Source organism: Dromaius novaehollandiae, chromosome 13, assembly GCF_036370855.1.
Source record: "Dromaius novaehollandiae isolate bDroNov1 chromosome 13, bDroNov1.hap1, whole genome shotgun sequence".
NCBI classification, from domain to species: Eukaryota; Metazoa; Chordata; class Aves; order Casuariiformes; family Dromaiidae; genus Dromaius; species Dromaius novaehollandiae.
In genome coordinates, this window is record NC_088110.1 from 23,403,942 (window position 1) to 23,428,942 (window position 25,001).

The window sequence follows — 25,001 nt, forward strand, 5'->3', positions numbered from 1 at the left end:
TCTTAATCTTTTTCATGTAGACAACTGCTGTCATTGCCACGGGGATGTTATGATTGCTGTGCAAAGAGAAGGCCTTCACCAGATGCTCTCTATTCAGATGTGTTTCATATGCTGAAAATGTTTGAACTTCTGTGATGGTGAAATGGAGACAGACCAAGGGAAGGCTAGGGTGTCTTTTGGGAAAAATAGCCAATTTCCCTGAGAGTGTAAGTGTCAGATACCTCTGACAACGCTCCATTCATGTATGCCTTTCCCTTCTGCATCATCACCTCTTTTTAATTCCTTTTGACTTTTCAGATAGGGCCTAGTGAAGCCAGTGAAAGGTTTTTCCTCGAGAACAAAAGCAAAGGCCAGTACTTTAAAGGTTCAAATACTTTCTTCTGGAGATGGTTTCGTATATGTAATTTGGTGTTCATCTCCTGTGGTTCTTAATCTTTGAAGCAACCTCCATCTTCCAGAATTTCTTTCTGTGGATGCTGTGTTGTATGGCACTTAATGATAATATAGAGTTTTGCTAGAACAGATTCTTATCTCATATGTGGCACTAAGGAATAAAAAGGAGGGTGTCAAATTGTTGCTACAGAGGACTGGAAGAATACCTGTGGCTTTCTCCCTGAAAAGCTTGGTGTGAGATTGTCACTTAATGCCTTGGGGAAGCATTTTATAGTTAGCTATTGTGGTAGAAATTGTCCTTCGGAATTTAATGTATAGGCGCATGATGTCTGTATTGGGTCATTGTATTAAATACCTGTACGCTGGAATACTGCCGTGTATTTTAAATCAATTAACAGAAGGAACTGGCCTGAGCTACGTTGGTATGATATGAGTGCTGAGCTGGGGGCAGTCCCAGTTCGGAGGCCCTGATGCATGGTAGAATTGCCTTGTGTCAGCTGAGCCACTGTCACTATCAATGTGTGCACTTTTAGCCTGCGAGGAGGAAAGGTAATGCAATTTAGCTCATTTGCCTCGAAAGAGCATGAAGGTACTTCTAATCGCCTTGCACTTGCTGTGGGCTAAAAGCATACATCCAGCCTTGTTCAGCTGAGGTATGGTAAAATCTTAATTCACTGCACTGTTGAATTTGAGCCTTTAAACATGTATTGGGTAAAATGATGCAGCTTGCAACTGCGGCCTATGTTGTGGCTCCAAGATGTCCATAGTGCCCCAGAGGTTTTGCGGTCATCTTTGAAACACTGAAACTGATGTTTTTTCTTGTTTGTAGCTGTATGTTGCAAAGATGCTCTGGGGTGTTTATCACAGCTTTATATTTCATTTCTCTTGTGTTTTGCTCCAGGGTGTGTTTTCAATTGACTGATATTTGACCGTATTGTGAAATGTCAAGTTGCTGCAAAAAATGCACCACTTGAAATGTCAGCTTCTCTGTCTGTTCCAGGATGATGACTTAGAAGAAGGAGAAGTTAAAGATCCCAGCGATAGGAAAGTGAGGCCACGTCCCACCTGCCGGTTCTTTATGAAAGGTAATGACATGCTGTAGTGGTGGGAGCACACCAAATATGCTGTAAATGTTCTTGTTCAGTTGTGCACCTGTTAAGCTGCTGTCTGCATGATAAACTTTGCCCCAGGCATCCTCCGTATCACCTTCCTGTTCCTTGGTGGCCAGATGATGAATTTACATAGAGTTGATATTCAAATTTTGATAAAATTGCTTTGTCTTAAGTATGGTGATCCCAGTAGAAAGAAAGAAAGGACAACTTGATGGTGTTTTTTGAAACATCATGGAATAAAACTTTTTGGGCAGATTTAACAATCGAATGTTGCTTGAAGAGGTTCTCAAGTGTTATCCCACAGAAAACAAAAATGGCAAATACTCATCATTTCTTATCAAGTTCGTGCCTTGCCAAAGCATAATTGATGCTTGCAATCCCATACTCAGCTTACTTCCCCAGACAAGTGTTAAAAGGCATTAGCTGATTTTTTTAAATTGAAAATGAGGCTAGGAATACTGTTTTCCTATAAGAAATACTAATGTGACATCACGTTGACTCCTCGTGAGCTGCTGCAGCCCCCACCGACATGCTTTAAAATGCATCTGTTGAACAGATTTCTGCTTTGGCTGCGTAGTGGTGTCAGGTGTTGGCAACTCAAATGCAGGCTGTTTTCATGAGCGATCCAGAAGCCCCAGCGCGACGTTTGGTGCCGTTGGGCCTGACAGGGCGAGGAGTGGTAGTGGTCAGTTCTTCCACTGGACAGAGGAAATGGTCAGCTGGAAAAAAAATCCTTCATTTAAAGAGAAACTTTTTCTCCGTGCTGAAAGATTGTTCTGTACTGTATCAGATACTACCTTTTGAAAATAGGATTAGTATTTTCAGTCTCACATAGAAGAAGTGGGGGGCAGGAAATCAGAAAACAGTTCTTACTGCAAGCAAGACCTAAGACTTAAAATTTTTAAATCTAACCACTTGTATTTCTTAATTTTTTTGTTTATCCTCCTCTTGAGACAGTCTCCAAAGTTTTTGCAACTGTACAACAGCTGTCTTAGAATAACTAGCTTTTTTTTTAATCTGAAGTTTTAAAGTCTTTAAGTTTTTAATCTGGTTTTATAAAGCTTTTCCTATTTAAGCTGACTATAGCTCTGTTCCTCTTCATCTTCACTTTAATTAAAGCTTGCTTGCTTACTTTGTTTTATTTACAATTGCCCTTGAAACAGTTTATTAACATCTGAATTTAAAAGAAGGGTGGAGAACAGGGTGGAGTCTCTTATTCCTTGCTTCAGTGGCATATGCGAGGTAGGGAAGTGGTTAGGGGTTTCCAGAAACGTGACTGTCCAACATAGCCTGCCTGGCTTCCTGGGTGTCTTCTGGTATCAAATCTTCTGCCCTTGCTAAGGCATGAGTTTGGTGTAGTGGTGATGGGGCAGGGAAGTGCCTCTCCAGGTAGAGTTGTTTGTTCTTTAATTTTTAGCATGACTTACACCTCCATGCTGCAAGGAAGTATTTGCCTGAATCAAAGTTCAAGCTGAAGGCTCTCCTGCCGTAGTTGTTCCTCTTTGAGTTTTGTGTTATTCAGGTAACATTGACACAGACTCTTGCTTGCCCTTTAAAGGCTTTACTGACATCAAGGAGCTTAGGCACTGCTCACGTGGGACCTTGAAGATGCTCAGATTTTAGTCCTTGCTCTGTCTGAGGAGCGTGTCACATGGTTGCATCTGTCCAGCTTCATGAATGACTAGTTTGTGAAGCCTTCCAGTGAAATACCTTGGCGTATGTACCAGGGCCTCTTACTTGTCAGGATAATCATTCTCCCTGACACTTGAGTAAGAATAGTAAGGGTTTGTGGAGGTGTCTGTGCTCCGCTTTCAGATCTCTTCTGGCGAGTGTTCAGCTAGTCATTGAGAAAGGATGTGTCAGTCATTGAGAGGCCCTGTAAAGGGATTTGCGTGCTCTCATTAAATTTGACAGTACGAAAGTACCTAGTACTACCTCGGATTGAGAATACCAACTTAAGGTTAACCTGGGACTGTTGAGGAGCATTTCTGGAGACTAAGTGCTTCTCTTTGCCCAGGTGCAGTGTCAGTTTTTGACAGTTGCCCTCCTGAGGGACCCTCCTTGGGTGACAGCAATGTTAACTGCTCCATTGCCCCTAAACTGCCCCTAAAGTCAATATGTTAATGCCAGAGCTAGCACAGAATTAGCAATGACTTTGCAATGCGGATGTCTACTGGGAAAGCTGCAAAACATGTGTCCCCTGATGTTGATGTCTTCCTCAGAAGAAAAAGTGGGTTTTGTTTCTAAGGCAAGCTGAATTCAAGTTGGGGGCTAGCTTTGTACCCTGTTTACAGACCCCTGAGTGTTCCCACCTCTTCAAAGGTGATAACTTGAGCTAATCAACTGAGCAGCTTCAGGCTTCTGTCCCTGGCCCTCCGTAGCGATGTCTCCTTTCCTGCTTTATGCTGGCAAGCACACAAAGTCAGCTGAAGAGAAAAGAGCTCTGTGTTTTGAATGTGCTGTGATTCCTTCTTTGCTGTCGGGTTTTATTTATTCCTTTTGATAGAAGGTAAAGCTCCTAACCTGAAGCATTTGTCATTAATAAGACTTGAGGAACTCATTGGCTTATTACTGCATTCACTTCATGGTGTGTACACATCCATTCCTCCCTTCTCCCGACAATAGTAAGATTCTCATATGCTCATTCATCTGTGACTGGATCTATGGAATTTGTCCTGTCTGGGAAGGTGGGAGGTGGCAAGTGTCTTTCCATGTATACGAAAATAAGTAATTCCAGACAAAAGTGGAGAGAAGTTTTGGTATCTGAAAACAGCATTGTTTCTTGACTGGTTTGAGATGGTTGTGGGGCTGAACAAACTCTTGCTGTAGTGTTCAGGCATACGGTGATCTAATGGAGCTGTGTTTTTCCACAGGTCACTGTACTTGGGGAATGAACTGTCGATTTATTCACCCTGGCGTGAATGACAAAGGAAACTACTCTTTGATCTCCAAGCCTGAGCCCTTCTCCCCAAACGGTGCACCTCCTATTGGCCCTCATCCGCTGATGCCAGCCAACCCTTGGGTACGGACATGTTTTGGGTGAATTTATGGTTTCTGGACATAGCTTTTGTCTCCTGCCCTAGCAGAAGGGAAGGTTTTATTTGAGCCAGGATCTTAGCAAGGTTCAGTATATCCATTGGATATATAATTTTTTAAAAGGTCTCCTTGAAGTTGCTGGTAGAAGGGAATAAATTTCCATGTGTCCCTCAGCTTATATCCTATTGATACTTCCCTAAGGTATCTGGAGGTACTCCAGAATAACTGGCTTATGAAGTACGTTTGCTACTGAAGAACTAAAGTCAAGTGTCTGTCTTTTTCTTTTTCTTATCTCCCTAACAGGGAGGGCCAGTAGTTGATGAAATCTTACCTCCACCCCCTCCAGACCCTCCAACAGAAAGTGCCTGGGAGAGAGGTCTCCGACATGCTAAAGAGGTAAATGTGCTGACTTCTTTCCAAAATCCACTGACCTGTTTCACTGGTGGCCAAATGCTAGTAGAGTTTATTTTGGAGCATGTAATGTCTCGCTCTTTTTAAGGAGCTTTATTTTGCTTTTTAAGCTATTAACTGCTGCTTGTTGTGTATCACAGCTCTTCTACAGTGAAGAGGAGCTGATATCCAGTGAGGGGGGAAGTGGGTTTCTTAGCAATACAATCTAGAGAGAGTCTGTGGCCCTGAGCAGTTCAGGGATGTTGAAGTCTAATCCTCAGTAAAACAAAACTGTTTTTAAGCTGGTGCAGTTTCCCTCACTTCAGTGCCACTTTCTCTAGCACCTGTAAGATCCATGCCTTTGATCAGTTCAGAAAACAGGGTTTGCGTGTCTGAAGGTTTTATTACCTGTCTGCTGCTGTTCTGAGCTGATGGATGAGTGAATTATGCTTTCTATGTCAAGAAAATTACAGCATCCTGCAGAGAAGGGTACTTTAGTTGAAGACCTGGTTTCTCCCAAATGAAGGGGTTTTAATATTCTAGTATTTATTCTCTGTGTCTCAGAAATGTTCCCTCTTTACAATGTTTTTATTTCATGTTGTGGCAGGTATTAAAAAAGGCAACTATGAGAAAAGAACAAGAGCCTGACTTTGAGGAGAAGAGGTTCACTGTGACTATTGGAGAAGATGAGCGTGAATTTGACAAAGAAAATGAGTTTTTCCGCGACTGGAATTACCGCATCACCAGAGATGTCAGAGATCCAGCGTAAGATGCAGCTTTGTTCTTGCTATGTGGAATAGATGGGTGGGAAATAAGTGCAGCATGGCACTCTTCAGTTAACACACTCCTCCGAATCTGAGGAACAGCCATCTCAGAATGTGGCAACAACTTCTGTTACAATAGTCTATACACTGATAAAAACTTGAGCTGCCTCCACTCGCTCCGGTTTAACACTATCTTCCTTTACAGTTGTCTTTATATCTTACCACCCTCAATGTCCTTGGCATATGGGTCTCTCAAGGACACTATCTAGTTGTATGTTCCCTTCCTCATATCAGCTCATTCTTTTCCTGTTTTTTTCCTCTTGTTTTTCTTATTTCAACCCATGAGAGTGTTAAAATGCTCAACAAAGTTGGAGTATGCTCAACGTCCAAGAGCTTCAGGGCAGCAGTAATACTGTTGAACTACTGGACTAGCTGGGTGTTTATGTGAAAGGGTAACATTTGGAATTAGTGCAGTAATTGTTTTAACAAACATCTTTACCTATTCCTGATAGACTAGTCAATAAGACACTGGTCAGGAGGCAAATCTGTCAGCTGCCAGGGCACAGCTTAGGCAAAACCTGACTTCTAAAATGAGGGTTTAGTTGATCTTTTTTTTTTTTCCCCCAAGTATGTAAAGTATAAAATGGTGGCGGCCTCAGACACCCTTCTGTCATGACTGAGAGCAGGCAGAGGGTTAGAAGCAGGTGCAAGGATGCAGCAGTGAACTCTGGGAGGTTTACTTAGAAGCTCTAAAAGCAAAAAATGGAATGGAAGAAGAATTTTTAAAAGGGAGATCTGCGTTCTATGGGAATATAGGGAAATTTCCATTTCTCTCTTGCACACGCATCCTCTGTTCTTACTACATCCAAGATTATGGAAATATTCCCATTTACACACAGAGAAAGTGTTTGCATGGCTTTCCTTCCATCTATTTTGAGTGAATCAATTGCAAAAAAAGAGCAGGTTAAGCTTTGGTTTAGTAGGCTTTGATTTGCTCTGGAGTGAAGCGCAATTCCTTTCCCCTGTTTTATAAAAAGAAGCTGTGCACTCAGTTTTGCAGATTGTAAGAAAACAGTTCCAATGTTAATTTTTTCGTGTGTAGAAATCGATCTGTATCTTGGTCTTGCATTCCTCTGAGAAGTCTTTCAGTCGCACTTCATCAGTTACAGTATCCTTATTTTTTAATTTTATATGGAAAACTTGCATCTTAAATCAGTGTTCTAGTTGTTTTATGCCACTGCCTAATTGATATAAGGACTGTTTTTGTTAGATACAGGACTTTGTTTTTTTCATATACTTAAGTAAAAAGTGTTATGTTGTATGTAGCTAGTGTCAAATAGAAGTAATCAAACATATAGAATTTTTAAAAATTCAAGAACCTTTATGTATAACCAGACTGTGGCATAAAATATGTTAATTCTGTGTAAAGGGAAAAGTTACAAAGTTGCTACTTTTATAAATTCTAGAAAATGATGGGGTTTGTCTTATATACACACTCATTGCACGAATTGACACTTTGCAGCATACTAACCACTGGTGGTTCAGGTGGAATGTTAATGAATTGCTTTCAGGACTGTCTTGTGACATATGAAGATGCCTAAATAGTTCATGAATCCCTTTTTCTTTTTTGAAAAACTATAGGGAGGTGGACATCAAAGAAAACATTAACTATGGGTAAGCAGGTCTTTGATTCCAGTACTGTTGCAACTGTAAGAAAATATTCCCTTTCCTTTTTTTCCATTGCACTTCTTAAAACTTCCTAGGCCACAGACAACTGTCCCATCAGGTGTGGTTGGCAGTTCATTAATGGAATAGGTGTATTTAATTTTTGGACAATACCAATTATTTACCCAAGGATTTAAGAACTGAATTATCCACAGTTGTCTAAATGTATAGCAGTGGTGCTTGTTTAAATGAACAAAACATGCACAAATATTATAGGAAGGGCATGGGGAGCTTTGAATTTGAGGCTGGGTCAAAAAGTTAAGAGCTTCCTTTCTGGTGTAGTTTGAGATTTTTTTCTCTCTTTTCGAACACCTGGTGTCACTGTATCTAGACTGTTATCTGGTCGACATCAGGAAGCTTGCTGCTGAATTAAGCATCAGTATCAAGGTTCCCTGGTATTCCTCCCCTTGGCTTACCATTTCAAACAGAAAAATAGAAACTTTAAACCATTTAAAAGTGCTGAAAGAAATATAGGTAGCAGCTTGACTTGCAGGGCAGCACTCACGTCTTTGCTTGTGTTAGCTTATTTGGCACTTCTTTAAATGTAAAAGTGGGCCTGTTATTCTCCCTGCTTACAAGTTAGAGTCTGATGAGAGGTAATGTAGAATTTGAAAGCACTTGCTTTTACGCTTAGTTCTGCCACTGACTCCTCTGTGGTCCTGGAAGTTTCTTGTTTTCTGTACCCACCTCCCCATCTCTACAGCGGGTCTGATGTTTTCAGTCTCCCAGGCAGGGATTGGATGTTGTTGGGTATGTGAATTAAAAACATCAGATAATGTTACTAGAAATCATTAAATGGAGGAAGTGTTGTAGATTTAAGGAGGGTGGGTTTTAGATCCTTTTCCTCACGAAAGTAATTACACTTTTGCAGCTGAGTAGGATGTGTTGTGTACAGTGCTTGCGAGTCTGTTTGTATGCCGGAGGGCCAGCATTTGTTTTCCACTGGAGAATATCAGCTGCAGACGTGGTTGCCTTCCTTGCACGAAGTAATTTGGCACGGAGGGCACAGCGTTCCAGGCCGGCCTCAGTGGAGAAGCTCCACCGAGCTTCTCTCAGTGGAAAGCTCAGCAAAAGCCTTTTTCCTGTACAGTCATAACCGATGCACACCCCCACCTCTGGCAGGGTGGTAGGAGAGATCACAATCTGTTCCACCTCTGATGTGCCCCTCTGCGGGTGCTTGAGGTTAGCGCTGGGTGCACAGACAGAATCAATGGGGCAAAACATGTTCTCTGCTCTATTTGCATACTCTTGAAGTCGCTATAAAAAGCAATTGGTGTGTCTGCATTTTTACCACATTGATTTGAGGGCTGAATTTGGTTGGTAGTGTTCTTGTTGGTGTTTATCAGAAAAGTTCTGTGCTTTTCTCTGATAAGCATCATTTTAAAAAGACTGTTTCTGTCTGTCTGTCTGGGATATGTAGAAAATAACCACTTTGTATGGTCGTACTCCATTGAACATGTTTTTTCTTGTCAGTATGCAGTGATTAAAACCTGACCTAGAATGCGTAGTGTTGCTGTACGGTGATAAGGTGATATTTCCCTTTCTAACCTGCCCTGTTTTTCATTGTAGGCTTGATCCTTATACAGATCCCTATTATGACTATGAAATAGAACGGTTCTGGCGTGGTGGGCAGTATGAGAATTTCAGGGTTCAGTATACAGACCCAGATCCATATCGTAACTACAGAGTAAGTAAGGTAATACCCCTTTCCACACTTTTCCTGTAAACTTTCTTCCAGGTGCTTCTGGTGCTTGCCATGTTTCCAGTATAGTTGTTGAAATAGGATTTGTTTCCTGTATGTTCAAGTTTCTTAATCTTTCAAACAGTTAAATCTGAAATTATTCACTTACTGTACAGAACACACTCTAGGTGCACGTATGGGAGTGCGTTCTGCTTCAGCGTGATGAGGGCCAAAGCACGCGTCGGAGACGGGAAGTCGATGGCGCTGCCAGATGTATCCCTTCCTCCTCTGCTCACCAGAGATGGTTCCTCTTTGTGTGCATGGGCTGTTCCTCTCTTGCATGGCCCAGAGGATAGAGAGTTGTGCAGCGCTTTCATTTACAGTTGCAGCTGCAGCCATTCTTGGAAATGTTGGAGAGGGAGGGAGTTTCCAGGAAATAATCTGACTTAGGAACGGTTTACTTGTTAGTTATTGGGACAGAGGGAAAGGATTAGATTTGGACAGGTATGTTTTGTGTACGGAAGTAGGCTCCGGTATGACTGTCCATCACTGCTGGAATAGCACATTAGCTGCTTTGAGTCAGATAAGGGAAAACACCTAGCCATTTGCTAGACTCCTAGATGCAGTGAGTTGGTGTTGCACTGCTGTAAGGTTTAGTGCTCAGTGAAAATAAGGTTACTAACCCTTCCCTCCCCCCTTCCTTTAGCCCTGGTACAAACTCTTGTGCCTTGGCAGTAATGGCAAAAAGATAATTCCTGCTCAGTGGGATGCTTTTCAGTAGTATTTGGCATATCCTTCAAAAAGTGGCTTTCCTTTTGCTGTTAAACCTTGCTATTTTACACAAGCGGTGCATAAACAGGAACCTGTCCTTGCTATTGCTGCATAAGATGCACCATCAATTATTTTCATGTTGCTTATTTGCAAAGTTAATTAGCTTGTTGTAAATATGGTTAGCAATGTGAGTAAACACTTGCAAGCATAAATGCATGTTTCTTAAAAGGGAATAATAAGCCAACTCAATCTTTGACCGTTGCCTTTGAAAATTATAACTGTGGTGAATATGATGCAGCGTTTTGTTCCTCTCCACCTTCTACCAAATCAGGAAATACTGGTGGCCACCATACTCCAGCCTTTCCTCAATACTTTGCTGTAACGAGGGAAAGCTTCTATAATTGCTTGTAGTCTGAGACCTCAGAACCATGCTGTCTTTTTTGTTAGGAGATGTTACCAAACTGTCACGATGAATTCTCGTTTATCTTTAAAGGAAAGAGAGCGAGAACGGGAAAGGGAAAGAGAGAACAGACAGCGAGAGAGGGAACGAGAAAGGGAGAGAGAACGAGAGCGGGAGCGGCGCCAGAGGGAGAGAGAACGAGAAAGGGAACGGGAGCGTGACAAGGAACGGCAGCGGAGGAAAGAAGAGTGGGAACGTGAGAGAGAACGAGTGAAGAGAGATGAAAAAGACAGGCTGCACAGGGACCGGGACAGAGATCGAGACCGGGACAGAGAAAGGGAACGTGAAAAGGAGAAAGAAAAACCAAAGCCCCGGTCACCATTGCTACCAAGGTAAGTGTTTGCTTGAATTTAAACTTGACATTTGACTTGATGTTGTTTTGGCTGTAGAGGATGAACCAGGCTCACGCTAGTGAGAGCGGAGATCCCTATCGTCCGTAACTCTTCAGCAGAGCAGTAGTTTCAGGAGAAAGGAGACGCTTCAAGTTAGCCTGGCTGGCCACTAAGCGGAGCTAAAACGCCGGATAAGAACGGAGCGTATTCGTAACCTGACTGAAAGGAGGAGAGTGTCTGTCCTGTGGCCTGTAGATATTGAGAAGTTCAGCTTGTCCCCTGTTCCCTTGAATTCAGAGTGCGTCTTGGAAGGCTGACTGAGGCCCCAGTGCTGAAGTAGTCCTGCAAATGATGGTGACTCCCTTTGTGGCCTTGACAGATGTCATTTGACAAGAATCAGGGCTGGCACGGGAGTTTGTGGATAGCAAAAGTATCTGGAGTTTTATTAAATAAGGAAAAAAATAGAGGCTAGAAAAGGTAAAAAGATGTTATGCCTTGAAGTGAGTCTGCTAGGTGTTAGGGAGGGATTTTAGTGTGGAGCCGGGTTTCTTGTCCCTGACTGCCAGACTTTCTTCAGTTTTTCTGGAAATTCTGTTTCTGACCCATATGAAAGAGAAAATTGAATGAGATAGACTAAAAGTGTGGGAATTTCCAGAGTGGGTCATATAGTCTGTTTCTTTGTCAATTACTTAAGTACCGTAACTCATCACTGTATTATATATTAGGCTTATATATAATGCATTATATATATATCAGAGCTGAATATAGAACTTGTCTTATGGGAAGTTCTAACATTGCAACATCTTTTGGTTCAGAGTCAGGAGAAAAGTATCCAAATTTCCTGCTGAAAGACATCTCCAGGAAAACTGATCAGCAGTGCCAGTATCTTGGAAACTAATAGCAGATGCAGTCTCCCAAAGGAGCGCTGAGGAAAGCGTGGGCACGCAAGTGTGTGTGTGGTTGGGGGGGGGGAGGCGGTAGGGAAGCTGCATTTCCCAAGACGTATTGGAGATTCTCCTGGCTGAATATTTGTTTTGCTCCTCAAGCACTGGAGGAGACTGTGAAACAGCATGAGTGTGGGGAAAAGCATGTTTTAATGAAGAACAGGGCTAAGAAGGCCTAGAACTAGATGCCACATGGAATTGCTTGGTTTCAGGTGGGAGCAGGGATTAGTCTTGAATATGAGCCAGGATTTTTGTTTGTATTACTAGATGGAAAACTGATTTTTGATGATGACTCTTTTTCCCGAAAGGAAGTCTCAATTTCGGAGTGATTTGGCTGTGCCTTATGACAGTTTTGGTGCAGTAGCAGCATCAACGTGGTTATAGTAATACAGAGAACTACATTTAATTACAATCTTCACTTGCAACCATAATTTGTGCAGCTTAATTACCACATTTGCTGTTGATTTGTTAGGTTAGTAATGGAAGAGATCTTGCTGTCCAGAATCATATGATGATGATGACAGTGGCATCAGCTGATGGGCACTTCTGGGAGTTGGTCATTAAGAGTCACCACGACCATGCTCACTGCATGCAAGACAGAGGTTGCTGGTTGCTCCTTCCTTTTACACTTGTGCTGGGTCGTGGGTAGGGCTTTGTGGAAGGGCTTTCGCAGTTGCCCGAGATGTGCTGCGTGGGAACTGTTGAAAATCCATGTCAAAATGAACACTGCTACATCTATGGACATAACGTATGTTTTCAAAGGAAGTAAAACCACAGAATTAAAAAAGAAAAAGCTTAAAAAAAGTGAAAGCACAATTCAGCAGGGAACGTGATTCCTTTTCCCTTGGAGAAGGCATGCCCTCATCGAGCAGCTTGCGTTTCCAAACTGTCCTTACCAAAGCCTCGACTGCAGTTTCTGTCTCGGGACGATGCTGTTTTGTCCAACTTCCCCGTGTGCTCGTGGCGGTGCTGCAGGTAGAGCCGTCTCGCCTTTTCTCCAACTACCTGCGTGCCAGGCGGGCTCCAGAGCCACGGCTTCTCTTTTGGCATCTTGATATTCTGGGGATTAAACAGTTTCCCAGGTTTGCTCAATGAGCAACGCAGTCACAGTCGTTCCACGTTTCCCTGATAGCAGCAGGCACGCTAGCGGAGTAGCGCTCACCTGTTAGCCTATTTATAGACACCGTGCTTTCCCTAATTGCTCGATCCCGGCTTTTGGCAAGCGCGGCCTTTCCGGGCGCTGGCGGCTGGCGCTGCGTCACGGGGCCGTGCCAGGCTGGGCGGCGTGGGCTCGCGGCGGCTGCCCCTCGCATTCCTCCGAACGCACCTCCCGTGACGTCTCCCGCCGGAGCCCTGCTCTTCTCCTGCTCATGAGCTGAAGAGGTTTGAAGACTGTTCCCCAAAGATTATGCAACTGTTGAGCTATTAAGGAACTTTGCCAAGGGCAGGCTGAGGACAGCTGTAATTACAGATAGGTGCCCGTCTGGCCACCAGCATACAAGTTTCCTCAAGTAAAGGCAACAGAAAGGAGCCAACTCTGACAAGCAGAATGTTAAGTTGCAAGGGATGAAAGAAAACTTGAAAAGCAAATAGCTGGGGAGGCGAAAGCAAATTCCCTTTCGATTATCTTGAAGCAGGAAAATTTAATCTGATCTCTAAACAGCAACAGAGTAGTTGGGGCTAATAAGAGACAAGAACAAAATGACTTCCTTGCATCACTACTTGTCACACATGAGGAGAATTATAACTTAACTAACAAACGTTGTTAACCTTTACAGACCCGGTGGTAGATGTTTCTCCTTGAACCTCTTCAAAGGAGAGGCTGCTGTGCTTGGGGTCTTTTTCAAGTATCTGATTGTTATATGAGGATTGGACTTTTTTGAAGGAATATGCAATTCTTGCTTTATACTCTGTTTCTTTTTCTCAAGCTTAAGATGAGCAGTTAAAGAAGTGTATAATCTGAGATTGCAATGCTGGTAAAACTGTTCCTCCTCCTCCTCCCCCTCCTTCCTCAGGCATCAAACACTTGAACAAGCCAGGACACTTTATCATCAGTTAGGGATAACGTGGCTGTCTGGCCCTGTGTTCCCCCTCTCCAGAACGAGTTCTGATGCCCCAGGCCGTGACTGTTTATGCTGAGTGCAGAACTTCTGCTTTATATCCGTATCTTGTCAGCGTAGTCTGCTGTTGTGCAAAGCGTTGCAGGGATAAAGAAACTGCATGAAACACTTCATTCCAGGAGAGTCGTAGCAGTGCAAGATGTTCTAACCTGAGCACTTGATACAGCCGTAAAGCTGCTGGCCCTCGGCTGTGAGCGAAGGCCCAGCACGCAGAAATAGTGATTTGTGTTAATCCTCCTCTTGTTGCGCAGGTCCTTATCCCATCAGCATCCAAGTGAATCTGATTGTTTCAGCAGCGCATTGAGCAATGCAGTTAGTGTTGTGTTACTTGTTAATATTTGTATTTCCAAAGTGCCAAGGAACATTAGTATGAAATAAGATGCATCGGGTATGGCGGGAGCTTTAATTTCCCCGCGCCGCTGGCCGGGTAGCGCTAGGGCATCGTTGACCCAGCAGGGAGGGAGAGGAAGCAGTGAGACGCTGTGGGCTAGAGACCATCGATGGAGTACGCTTATGCAGCCATTTAAAAAAAAAAGGAAGAAGAAAAAAAAAACCCTACAAGCAGGGGTGACTTAAAATTCAAAGTAATGTCAGAAAGGGTGGCCATTTTGTAGCAAATCACAGAATCCTTCAGAAGATCCTTCTAGAAAGGAGTGCTGTGCTTCTTCCAAGCTCGTGCTGAGGTTGAAGTAGTCCTTGATTATGAGATGCTGTGTGTGGCTGCAGATCCCGTGATGAAACAGTCCTTCTTCGGAGCTCACTCGTGTGTTACTTTTTCAAGCTAGTTGAAGTTGCCTTGAAATAAGGCATGTTAATGAGCAGGATAACTTGGCATTTAAAGTAAGTGAATGGAGCTTAGCCAGGGTTTGCAAGTTGGAAAGTGCTAGAATGGAGTTGATCTGGGGAAGGAGTGGCAAAAATAAGGCAATGCAAATGGAGTGGTTCATGATTTTGTGTGTGTGTGAGTGATCACAAAGTGATTGAACTTGTTTTTCAGAATGTTTCTGGTCACCGTCATCTTTCCTAACGGCTTCTGGTGACCCCCGCATGCCACTGGCCGTGTCTGTCCCCGACTTTTTTTGAGTCCTGTTTGCAGAGGCTCTGTATGAAAGCAGCTGTTGTTCAAACAGAGGTAGATATTCTGGTGGGCTTAAAATAGCGTTTCATCTTACACCTCGAGATGGTGTGGATTTTGTCCCCTTTCAGTTTGCCCCATGGAAACGTTGGCTGTTTCTTGTAGGAAGCCTTCGTTCCCTCCTGTTTGTTGTCCTGCCGCAGGAGGAAGAGCAGATCGGGGAGGAAGAGGTGTGCTCTTCCTGCTTTCCATTCAGATGTCCTCTAAACGGACCACAGGAGCTCTCTGAGTTGGTCTTAAATAGGCCACGAAATGTTCCTGAGGGGGAAAAACTAGTCTTGTCAGTAGGCTTGGCTTTGCTTTCCAGGTGTCTGCATCTTGGCTGGGCGGCTTTTCAAAGTGCTGCGAGTTCAGAGAAGCAAGAAGTGGCCCCAGGCCACTGGGTTTCCCACGCTGAAGGGAGGTAGATCAGCTCCGCTTTGGGACCGGACTTGTGTTTCTGCTGGTCGCAGGAGGGCTGCTGGGCCTTCTCGGGCGTTACTCGGTGCAGTGCCGCTCAGCTCGGAGGAGGATTTCCTTTTTCCCCTGCTTCAGGAACGTGCTCTTTGCTGCCATATGATTCTTTTTTCATACACAAGTGCCCTTTATGGTAACGTTGTGGTGACAGATGTTATAACAACTTGTTTACATCTCCATTTTTTGCAGTGCAGCTTCCAGCCTAAGCAGTGGAACCTGGTTAGGCAAGTTCACTTCCCAAATGAGCTGGGAGAATAAATAGAAGTTAGCTATAATGTTTAATAAGATAGCTCTGCAAATAAAATCAGCAAAACTTTTTCTTTTTTTAAGGTTCTCCATAGTGCATTTCTGTTGACTGGAGTTTTTGTTAATCTTCAGGATTCTTGAGACTCTCCCTCCACTTCCACTGTAAAAAGAAAAGCGTTTTATAAACATAAATAACGGTCAAGAAGGGCATTGAATGACTCAGATGTGGACCTCAAGGAATGCATTTTTCCTTGGTGTTTCAGAGGCAAAATTACGAGAGATTCCAAACACCGGATTTTATGAAAACATTGTAAAGGATGGGACAGAATCGTTGCACGCTGCTACTTCACATTAGAGAGGGCTCTTAAGGCGTTAAAGGCTCAGCCCTTAGGGTGGATCATGTCCCAGATATGTTTATCTGTCCGCTGTGACGGTTTCGTGCTGGAGATGCAGATTCTATCTCCGCTATTTAATTTTGAAGCCTCTCCCCGTCAGGCTTTGAAGAAATCTTTTTTTAAGTGACTGATAACTGCTTTGGATTGAAACATCTTCAGAAAAACAGATCATTTACTAATTTCACCACGATCAATGGAAGCACTGTAAATATTAGCATTAAGTTCAAGGCTGCGAATTTCCCACCGTCGCTGCGCATAGGTGGCTCGCAGGAGCTCTTGTCCTTCTCTGGACACACGAGCTCTGGGCAGCTTTATTGTTCTGAGACAGAAAATCTGTCAGCGTGCAGGCAGAGTGCTGAAGTCGATTTTGAAAAAATGACGAGGCCTTAACAACTGCTTTGGCGCATGCTTCCAAACGTTCCTCGAGTTCACTTCCCCTGGAAAATTCCACTGACCCTGAAGGAAAACTTGTGCTGGGGCAGGTGACGCAACATTTTACTTTCCTGCGAGAAATGAGATGTCTTAAATAATGGATGGACTTTCCTCTTGCAGAAAATTGAGCTGTAACTGCCGGCCAGAACAGTAGCCCTGGAGCCAGGCTGACGTCACCGGTTGCTGCTGGTGATAAGATTTGCGTTACCTGTGGTGGTCATGTCACACGGGCGGGGGAAGGAAGGAAGCACTTTCCCTGGGAAGCTTATTTTCCGTCTAAGATTAGAAATGCTTCAGGGTCATTTGCATAATACATGAGGAGGAAAACTCCGGCCATGAGGCTAGACTTTCCCCTCTGAACTGTAGAATTCAGTGACGTGCTTCGAACCCGGTTCATTTGCGAGCTGGAGCGTCTGTTGTTGGGAACTGGCTGACCTACACCGTGGTTTGCGTTGCCAGCTGTAGTTACCTTTGTTCCTCCTTTCATTGCCAAAGCCACATTCAGCTCCAGTTCTCCACTTGATTGCTGTAATTAGATTCCAGCCAATATGCATTAATGCGTTCATTCTGGAAAATAAAGCTTTTATTTTAAGTTTAAAACGAGCTTCGGAAATAGCTAAGCTCTGCAGACCTTGTTCGTGCTCTGGGTGACGCAGGATGCTGCTGCTCTGCGTTCTGCAAGGAAATTAAGCTGCTTTTGATCGGTCTGTGGTGTCAGTCTCTTTTATTCCCTCTAATTTTTTAACGTCTTGGCACAGGTGTACCTAATTAAGGGATTAATTCTCAAAGACATTCCTACATGTTTCCTAAAAATTGTAAGTTGAAGAAGAAAACCTGGATTTGCACGTGTTCTTTGGTAGTGTGTGACGTCTTTATGAGCCACTTCTTGTGCTGAAATAAGCTGGCTTATTGTCCCAAAGCGGCTGGGAGCGAGAAGAAGATCAGGAGCAGGACTGGATGGCTTTGCATGCAAAAGGTGTGGAAGGATGTTGTACGCGGTCAGTCAACCAAGAGGCAAAAATCCACTGCAAAACCGAGCTTTGGTAGTTTTGTTGCTTGTGGACTGCTTATCTGATGACCCCAGTGGGGTAAGCAGTGACTGCCTGCCACTTGATTTGCCTGCAGCTTGGGTTGCATCTGCCCCAGGTGACTGTGCTGGTCTGAAGATGAAGTTGCATAAGGAGGGGGAGCTGATCTCATGTCTCCTCACTCTGAAATGGTGAGGCCTCTCTCCTTCCCCCCTCCGTTAGCCTTGTGTCAGCTCCAGCAGTTATTCAGAACCTCCTGTGGGCTGGCTTCACTCGCTGACCCAGCAGGAAACTGCTTTTATTTTTTTTTCCTCCCTGTTGAATTAAGGAGTTGAGCTTACTCATGGAGAGCTCCAGCAAGTGCCAGGTCTAGCACAAGGTGAGAAGTGAAAATTACCCAGTCGTAAGAATGAAAGTGAGGGAGAAAGGCTATCCGTTCTCAGAGTCGGATAAATTGTTAAATCCACCTAGCAGGCAGTACCATGAGCAGTTATCATAGCTGGCATAGCTAATTCTGTGCAGCCTTCCTGCCTGATCTGGGTTAAGGGCTATAGGCTAGTTGCTTGCTTTTCTCAGTGAGCTTTCTGCTACCTGCCTTCAGGCTTCCTCTGCTTTCATCCCAGGAACTGCACAGTATCAGTAGGCAGGAGTAAATTTGATTAAAATGCAGACTTTCATGGGCTACCAGCTTTTAATAGGCCACTTCAGTGAAGCTCTTACAGGCTACAATTGAGATGTTACTATAAGGCAGATGGTGAAGATCTTGCTAGTTACTCAGGCTTACTTTGATTTCTGACTCTTGAATTCCACTGGAGGAAAAAAGCCAAACAGTAGCAGATACCGGTCTTAAGTTGAACAAGTTCATTTGGTGATGCTACATGTTGAGCATGCAGGTAACTCTCAAGGAAAGACTTTTGAAAATGTCCTGACATGAGCATCATGCTTCTTTCTTGGCTATAGTATGGTGACATATTTACTGCTGAGTCAATAGCCAAAGCATATCCAGAAGTGAGGCTTTCTGTTGTGGTTTTCCTGGGGAAAAAACCTCTCCTCCAGAAAATGACCTCATCAAGAGGGAGTTGCATCAAACCAGGTAGTAGGTGCAGGTAATGAGATTTGCTTTCATAATCGTCTTTGTTCCAAGCTCGTGCCCAGGTTGTAGAGTTAAGTGTAAGTTGCCCTCATACAGGGTTTGAGCTGAGGCCCAGGTTCCTGAATGTGCTGGTTTTGGACCTGACTGTGGGCAAGTTTGTCTTTTCTTGAGAGAAAAGACATAGAATTAATTCTGTAGGAGACCTTTCTGAAAACTATTGCTGCAGAGAGTTGAACCTGGAAGAAGTGCTAGGACATTCATTAGTGCTGAATCTTTCACATGCCTCTCACCTTTGACACTATGCTGTGAAACAGTTCTCAGCAGGTTACATCCAGTTCTTGAGGTGGAAACTGCCTCCCTGCCCACCTGAGCCAGCAGGATAATCCCCCGGCATCTCCCAAAGCATGCAAACTGGTCTTCTGGGAAAGGACTTCAGAGCGAGACATGGTCAAGCGTTATTCACTAGCATCTTCCTGTGGTGCTTTGCTTCCTCCTCCTGCTGCCCTGTAGCTTGCTGCTTGATGCAAAGTGTGTAGACTGTACCCCCACCTTCTTTTCTTCCTGCTTGGTGCTTAGTTGCTTTGAAGATGCTCTGGGGATCAAGATGGCTTCGTGATGAGTTTTTACTGCATCTGCTGGTGTGCAAGATTGATCCTGGCTATGACTGCTTAGCATTATCAGTGTATAACAGGCCAGTCTATCCCAACCCCGTGTTCAGAGTCATGGTCTTCCTCCCTGCTTAGATACTCAGATATAGTTGTGGATGTAATATGAAAAACTAGATCAAGCCACTGCAAATAACATGTCATGTTGAGTAGTACATGGTAGAGCAGCACTGGAAGAGGGTGATGGTGCTAAATGAAGACGCTGGTGAATAATGCTGAGCCAAATCCTGCTTTTCCTAAACAGTCAGCAGTTTTGTGTACTAATACACAAGTGTCCTCTTCTGAGCCCAGAATAAGATTGGTGGGACAGGTGAGCATGAAAGAAGAGTTTCTCCTGCCATCAAATGCTATGTGTTGAGATGGATGTGGGACAAGCTGTAGAACTGAAGCAGTTAGATTAGGAAAGATGGGGAAAGGGTGGGATGCTGCGCTGTACTTTAAAGTCAATATATGCAAGTTCTGGAGTCAGGGAGGAGGTGGGAAGCATCTGTTTCTGCTGTCCATAGGACTTTGGTAACTGTGTTGAGGCTTTGTTCAATACCGCCTAAGAAGAAGATGAAATTTGTTAGTGGCTAGCGAAGCCTTCAAAGGGCAGAGCAGGCTGCTAATGGGGAGCTTTAATTATCCGGTTGTCTGTTGAAAAAGAGTTGTGGTAAGAAGTGCATTGCATAGAATTATTAGAAAACTTGGAGGTTGCTTTTTTTCTCTCAAGGTAGAGGAAGTTGCTAGGGGAGTGGTTGCTTTATAGTCGTGCGTGACTAATAGGGTGGTACTGGCTGAACCTAGAGATGGAAGGTGAGTCCCCTCCTCCACCCTCCCAAAATTCTCAGAGTGAGAGAGCTCATTATTTTGAGAAAAGGAATAAACCCATAATTATACTCGTAATTTGAGTGTAATAGACTTCATAAACCTCTAAACAAGGATAAACTTTGCCTAAAACCTGTTGGAGAAGGCTGTGACCAGGTAATTGACCAGTCACATGCAGGTTAGAGTAAGGGTGAGCGGAAAAAACCCAAGCTATATCCTCCATAGATAACAGATGTGACAAAGTCTAGGCCTTAGGAAACTCACCCTGGAGTACTTCAGGAACTAGCCAGTGCAGAGACTGAAAAATGAGCACTGAATTGTTTTGAGAGCTGTGGAGGAGGATGGGAGCCTAGAGCACCGAATATGATTAGAGCATTTAAAAGGGGACGCAAGAGATGAGGAGTACCTAGCCTGCCTTGTCGAAGCTTCATGGTTATAAACACTAGAGCATGTGTTCGACAATCAGTTTATAAGCACCTAGAGAATATTACGGTGATAAAGCAGCCACTATGAACTGCTTTATGCTCACTTGATGAGGTAACTGGCCCATCAGTAAGGGTAAAAACCGATCAATGTGTCTTGACTGTGGTAAAACTTGTGGCACAATCCCACGTGATAATCTGATAAGGAAACTATGGGAAAGTAGTCCAGATTAAATCTCTTGTTGTTAGTGCCTGCTGGTTGTTTCCAGCAGCGTGCTGTGTCAGGATGGGAAGGTGTTTCAGACGCGCACTCGGTGTGTCCTCAGTCTAGTTCTGTTAGTATTTTCATTGCACTGGGGACTGCCTACCGGTTTTGGGTTTCTTCCAGCTCTTAACTACCTGGCACAGGTGTAGGAAGAGGCAGGCTTTCAGTTCCCCTTCCCTCTTGCATGTTGTGTCTGCTCCTTTGAGGAAAAGTCCTGAAGCTGAAATCACTACCTTGATATCTTTTGTTTTCTGTAGCTTCCAACAGCATTTTGAGACTTGCAGACAACACATTGCCTGTAAGGCATAGAGTGGAGTCTCCTAGTGCTGGTCTTCTCTGGAAACTTCTCAAGTTTTTTGAACAAGAATAAAACATTTTTTAGAAAGGAAATGTGATCTCTGAAGAAAAGTGGTCTCAGCCCACAAGATATGTGGGAAGAGAATAAAAGTTTTCTAATATGTAAAAATTTCATAGGGTAACGTTTGACAGCAGTCGTCTTCATCTCCACTGGAAATGAGACTAGAGATCAATGTTGTGGTAAATGCTGATTTACAGAAGGATAGCTGTTCTAATATTTCATCACCCAAAAATGATGCTAAATATCCTTCAGTGGAGGTTAAGAGCAAAGAGATAGACTTCCTGTCTCAGGAATGATCTGGGTGCAGATGTTTGTTAGTACAAAGGATGAATTTCTGAGTTCTCTTCCTGGCCCTGTGTTTCTGTTAGCCTTTTTATATACAGAGATCCCAGTTACTTAAAGCATCTTTATTTTCCAGCCGTCAGCCTGAGCCACCAAAGAAGGAGAAGGAGGCAACTACAATTACCACCGCTCAGTCAAAGAGAGCAGATGAATGGAAGGACCCCTGGCGCCGATCCAAGTCCCCCAAAAAGAAACTCGGTGTATCTGTTTCTCCTAGCCGTGCACGTAGGCGCCGAAAAACCTCTGCTTCTTCGGCATCTGCTTCTGGCTCTTCAAGGTAGGTGAAGGTGAAAAGTGCATTACACCCAAGCCTTGTTATGTGTCAGGGCATGTGACATGACTCCTACTTGTCAGTGGAAGGAAGCAGTACAAGCTTTGCTGCTCTGTAACAGGTATGGACCCAGGCGTATAGGTAGTGGGATGGAAGCCAAAGAGAACACGCCATTGTGGATGCTGTGAAGAGACATGATTTATTGAAGACTAAGAAAAGACAGATTTTTGGAAAAGTATCTGGATTTCTTTAGGGAAATTAGACTCAGAAGCAGTCCAGATTGTTAATAGCTCACCTAGATGAAAGCTGATCTTAATAGGAGCAGAAGCTGGAAGCTGTAAGAATTGGAGCCTCTCCACTGCAAGAGTGCTGGAGGGGTGAGGTGAGCCTACTCCAGGAAGAGCATGCTGTTGCTGCTACTACTGGGGAAAAACTGGGGTCACACAGACTGACGGGAGCCCTCGAGGGCTTCAGCGGAGCACTGAAACCAGGGCATGGAGATAAAGAACACTTTTCAGAAAGAAGCACCCTGAATCTGGGAGACCCGGGGCACAGGTGGAGCTGTTCTCTTTAAAGACTTGAATTTGAGGCTCCTGAAAGGAGGAAAAAAGCATCAGGGAGGAATGAGAAGCACACTGAATTGAAGATGTGGTTCTAAAAAGCAAAGCTCTCCTGAAGTACATGTAGCTTTGTAGAGTAGCTAGATGTAGCTTTCTAGAGTCATTCGATCTTTGATTTTTCTGTTTTCTCCTAAATGCATGACTGTTAGGTCAGGCTGATCTGTCATAGGATTGTCTGGTGACAAGGTGGAAAACTTTGTGGAAGAAGTGAGTTCCCCAAAAGGGATGTGGAGTCATTAAAGGAAGGGAAGCCTATTTTAGGACGTGGAGGGGATAGCAGCAACAGATTCCTGTTCTAAAAGAAAAGGTGGGATGAAAAGAGATTGGGATTGAGGAGGGGTTGTAGTCCTGGCAGCTCCTGAGGAGAAGGCAGGCAATTTCTGGAGCAGTGATTGAGAACTTTTGGAACAGTATATTGGAAGCAAGAACTTGGTCTCTGAAGACTTGTCAGGATACACTGAATTTGAATATTTTTCTTTCAGGTCCTCTTCTCGTTCATCCACTTACTCTGGTTCAGGTTCTTCGCGATCTCGTTCCAGATCTTCTTCTTACAGCTCTTATTCTAGTCGCTCTTCAAGACACAGTTCTTTCTCAGGCAGCAGATCCAGGTAATAGCTCTTTGAGTTTGAAAGTAATGATATACTCTTTTCCAAACACTTACTAGCAACTATTTTTGGTGCTACTTAAAAGCAAACGGCTAACTCTGGAAATAAAATATTCAAACCACTTTCCTGAGTGAGGGAAATGCGATAGACTGCGAGACAGCCTGCTGTTTCAGTTGTTGAATGAAGGAAGTATGTCAGCCACCCCCTTTTCTCCCCTGTACCCCTGCCCCCGTGCACCGTGCTGCTGTGGCTGGGCTGTTTCCCATACCTGTGGTAACTGAGCAGTTGCAGAAGCCTGGCTTACGTTAGGGTTTCCATCATTTGCATTTTGTGATTGGAAGAAGTTATTGGCATCTCTTTTCTATTGCACTGGAATTTCTATTTAAAGATGCAAATCACATTTCTTTAATAAAGCAGTCTATGCAGTTTTGTCTTTTGAGAGTCCTGACTCTTCAAAGCAACAATTCGGTGTCCCATGCTGGTTAAATATAGGCATGCTCATTTCTCTGCCACCTTCTTGCCCCTGCAGAGGGGAGTGTGCATAGTAAGAGAACTGGCTCCCTAGATAGGCTTCAGAGCTAAAATCGAAGAGGCTCAGAGTGGATCGCACAGTTAATCGAGTGCGTAGCATCATTTGGATGGGTGGTTTCTTCTAGTAAGACTCAGGTGGGAGTTGGTCTGGAAGCATGTACATATGTGCTTCTGGGTAAGCTGGAGGAAAGAGGCTGACTTTCCTCCATCCACCCCATGTCAGCCCCAACAACCATGTTCCTTGCAGGATAATACCAAGTGTATGTGACTGTTCAGTTTGACACACGTGGATTAACATTCCTCTCTCCGAGGGCAAGGGAGTGAGGAACACTCCAAATGCTTTCTGAAAAACCTTTGTTACGGTGGTTATGCAGGTCACCAAGGTGTCTGGCTCTCTGAAGTACTAGCCTGCAAGGTCTGGTGCTTCCAGGCTTCGCAGTAGGGTGAATCACTTGAACACCAGTATCTGGTGCACTATCTAAGTGACTTACCTCGTTGGTCAGTCCTGATCTAGGAAGCAGCCCTTGCCCTTTGATCTGTTGGCTTTGTTGTACTCTGCTTGATTTTTCTCCTTGCATTCCCGAAATTACAGGTATTCAGTTAGTTTTACTTTGTGTCTTTCCATGAGGTTTTTGCTGCTATCTAAAATACTGCAGACTGCACTAGGAGTTACAGGAAATGCAAATCAGCTTAAGTGAATCATGCCAAACTTGCAAGTCCAAATCCTACTTACTGTCCTGTAGACATATTCTCCCCAAGATATGTAGTCTCCAGGTTTTGGTGTGGAATACCTAAGGGTGACTCTTGCAGTTGATCCATTTCTTTTTCTACTTCCACCGTTGGTCTGGTGACGAAAGTCATTTTTTCAAGCACAGTCCAGATACAAAAATAGGACAAGTTTAGACCCACTGGGCCTAATTCCTGGAACATAGCCTGTAGCGTGAGGAAGGAGTCATGGCTAAGAGGCAAAAGCCAGGGAAACCTTCTGCCCTCCCAGACACTGAGCTGACTGCGTCCTTTTTTTTCTAGATCACGGTCCTTCTCATCTTCACCCTCTCCTTCCCCAACACCATCTCCACACAAACCGCTTGTGAAAGCTAAAGGGGAGTTATTACCACCTGCTGGAAAAGGGTAAGGTTTCATATCTATTTTGATAACACAGTGCAGAAAAGACTCTAAGCAATTGCCTGGTTTCCCAGATCTGGTGACCTCATTCAGACCCTTCTGACCTGGTCGACAGTTTCAGGAAGAAATTGAAAATGCGAAATATGACCTGCACAGAGCAATATTTAGCTTGGAGTGTTTGATAAATGATGGCACTTCCACTTACTAAATTCAAGTTAAGCTGTACAAGTATCCTTAACTGTTGTATGAGTATGTGAGTGTTTAAACACATGCAGGATTTACTATTTAAACATTTTGTGTGCACAGATAAGTTTATACAGGAGTAGTAAGAAAGTTCAATTCGTTGATCTCTGTAGCTTTAGTCAATACACATCCTTAGAATAAAGAAGTGGTTCAGCCTCATCTGCTTTTAATGTTGGAGACAAATTAAAACGAGCACCATAGCAATGAAACTGTTCAGCAAATTTATGCTTTTTT

The 25,001-nt window shown here is 43.8% G+C and overlaps 1 protein-coding gene across 6 annotated transcripts in view; it reads left to right on the forward strand.

Moving 5' to 3' along the window:
• The window catches only part of ZC3H18 (zinc finger CCCH-type containing 18), a 49,907-nt gene that overhangs the window by 11,780 nt on the left and 13,126 nt on the right, over positions 1-25,001 (forward strand). For 2 of the 6 annotated variants that reach the window (XM_064519800.1, XM_064519801.1), the window contains exons 4-13: positions 1,394-1,478; positions 4,379-4,527; positions 4,845-4,937; positions 5,539-5,696; positions 7,337-7,369; positions 8,990-9,116; positions 10,366-10,664; positions 21,449-21,649; positions 22,746-22,871; positions 24,429-24,530. In XM_064519800.1, the coding sequence (XP_064375870.1) occupies positions 1,394-1,478; positions 4,379-4,527; positions 4,845-4,937; positions 5,539-5,696; positions 7,337-7,369; positions 8,990-9,116; positions 10,366-10,664; positions 21,449-21,649; positions 22,746-22,871; positions 24,429-24,530 (1,373 nt within the window). The remainder of the gene's footprint in view (positions 1-1,393; positions 1,479-4,378; positions 4,528-4,844; positions 4,938-5,538; positions 5,697-7,336; positions 7,370-8,989; positions 9,117-10,365; positions 10,665-21,448; positions 21,650-22,745; positions 22,872-24,428; positions 24,531-25,001) is intronic. The other 4 variants (XM_064519802.1, XM_064519803.1, XM_064519804.1 and 1 more) reach the window with 3 other exon arrangements.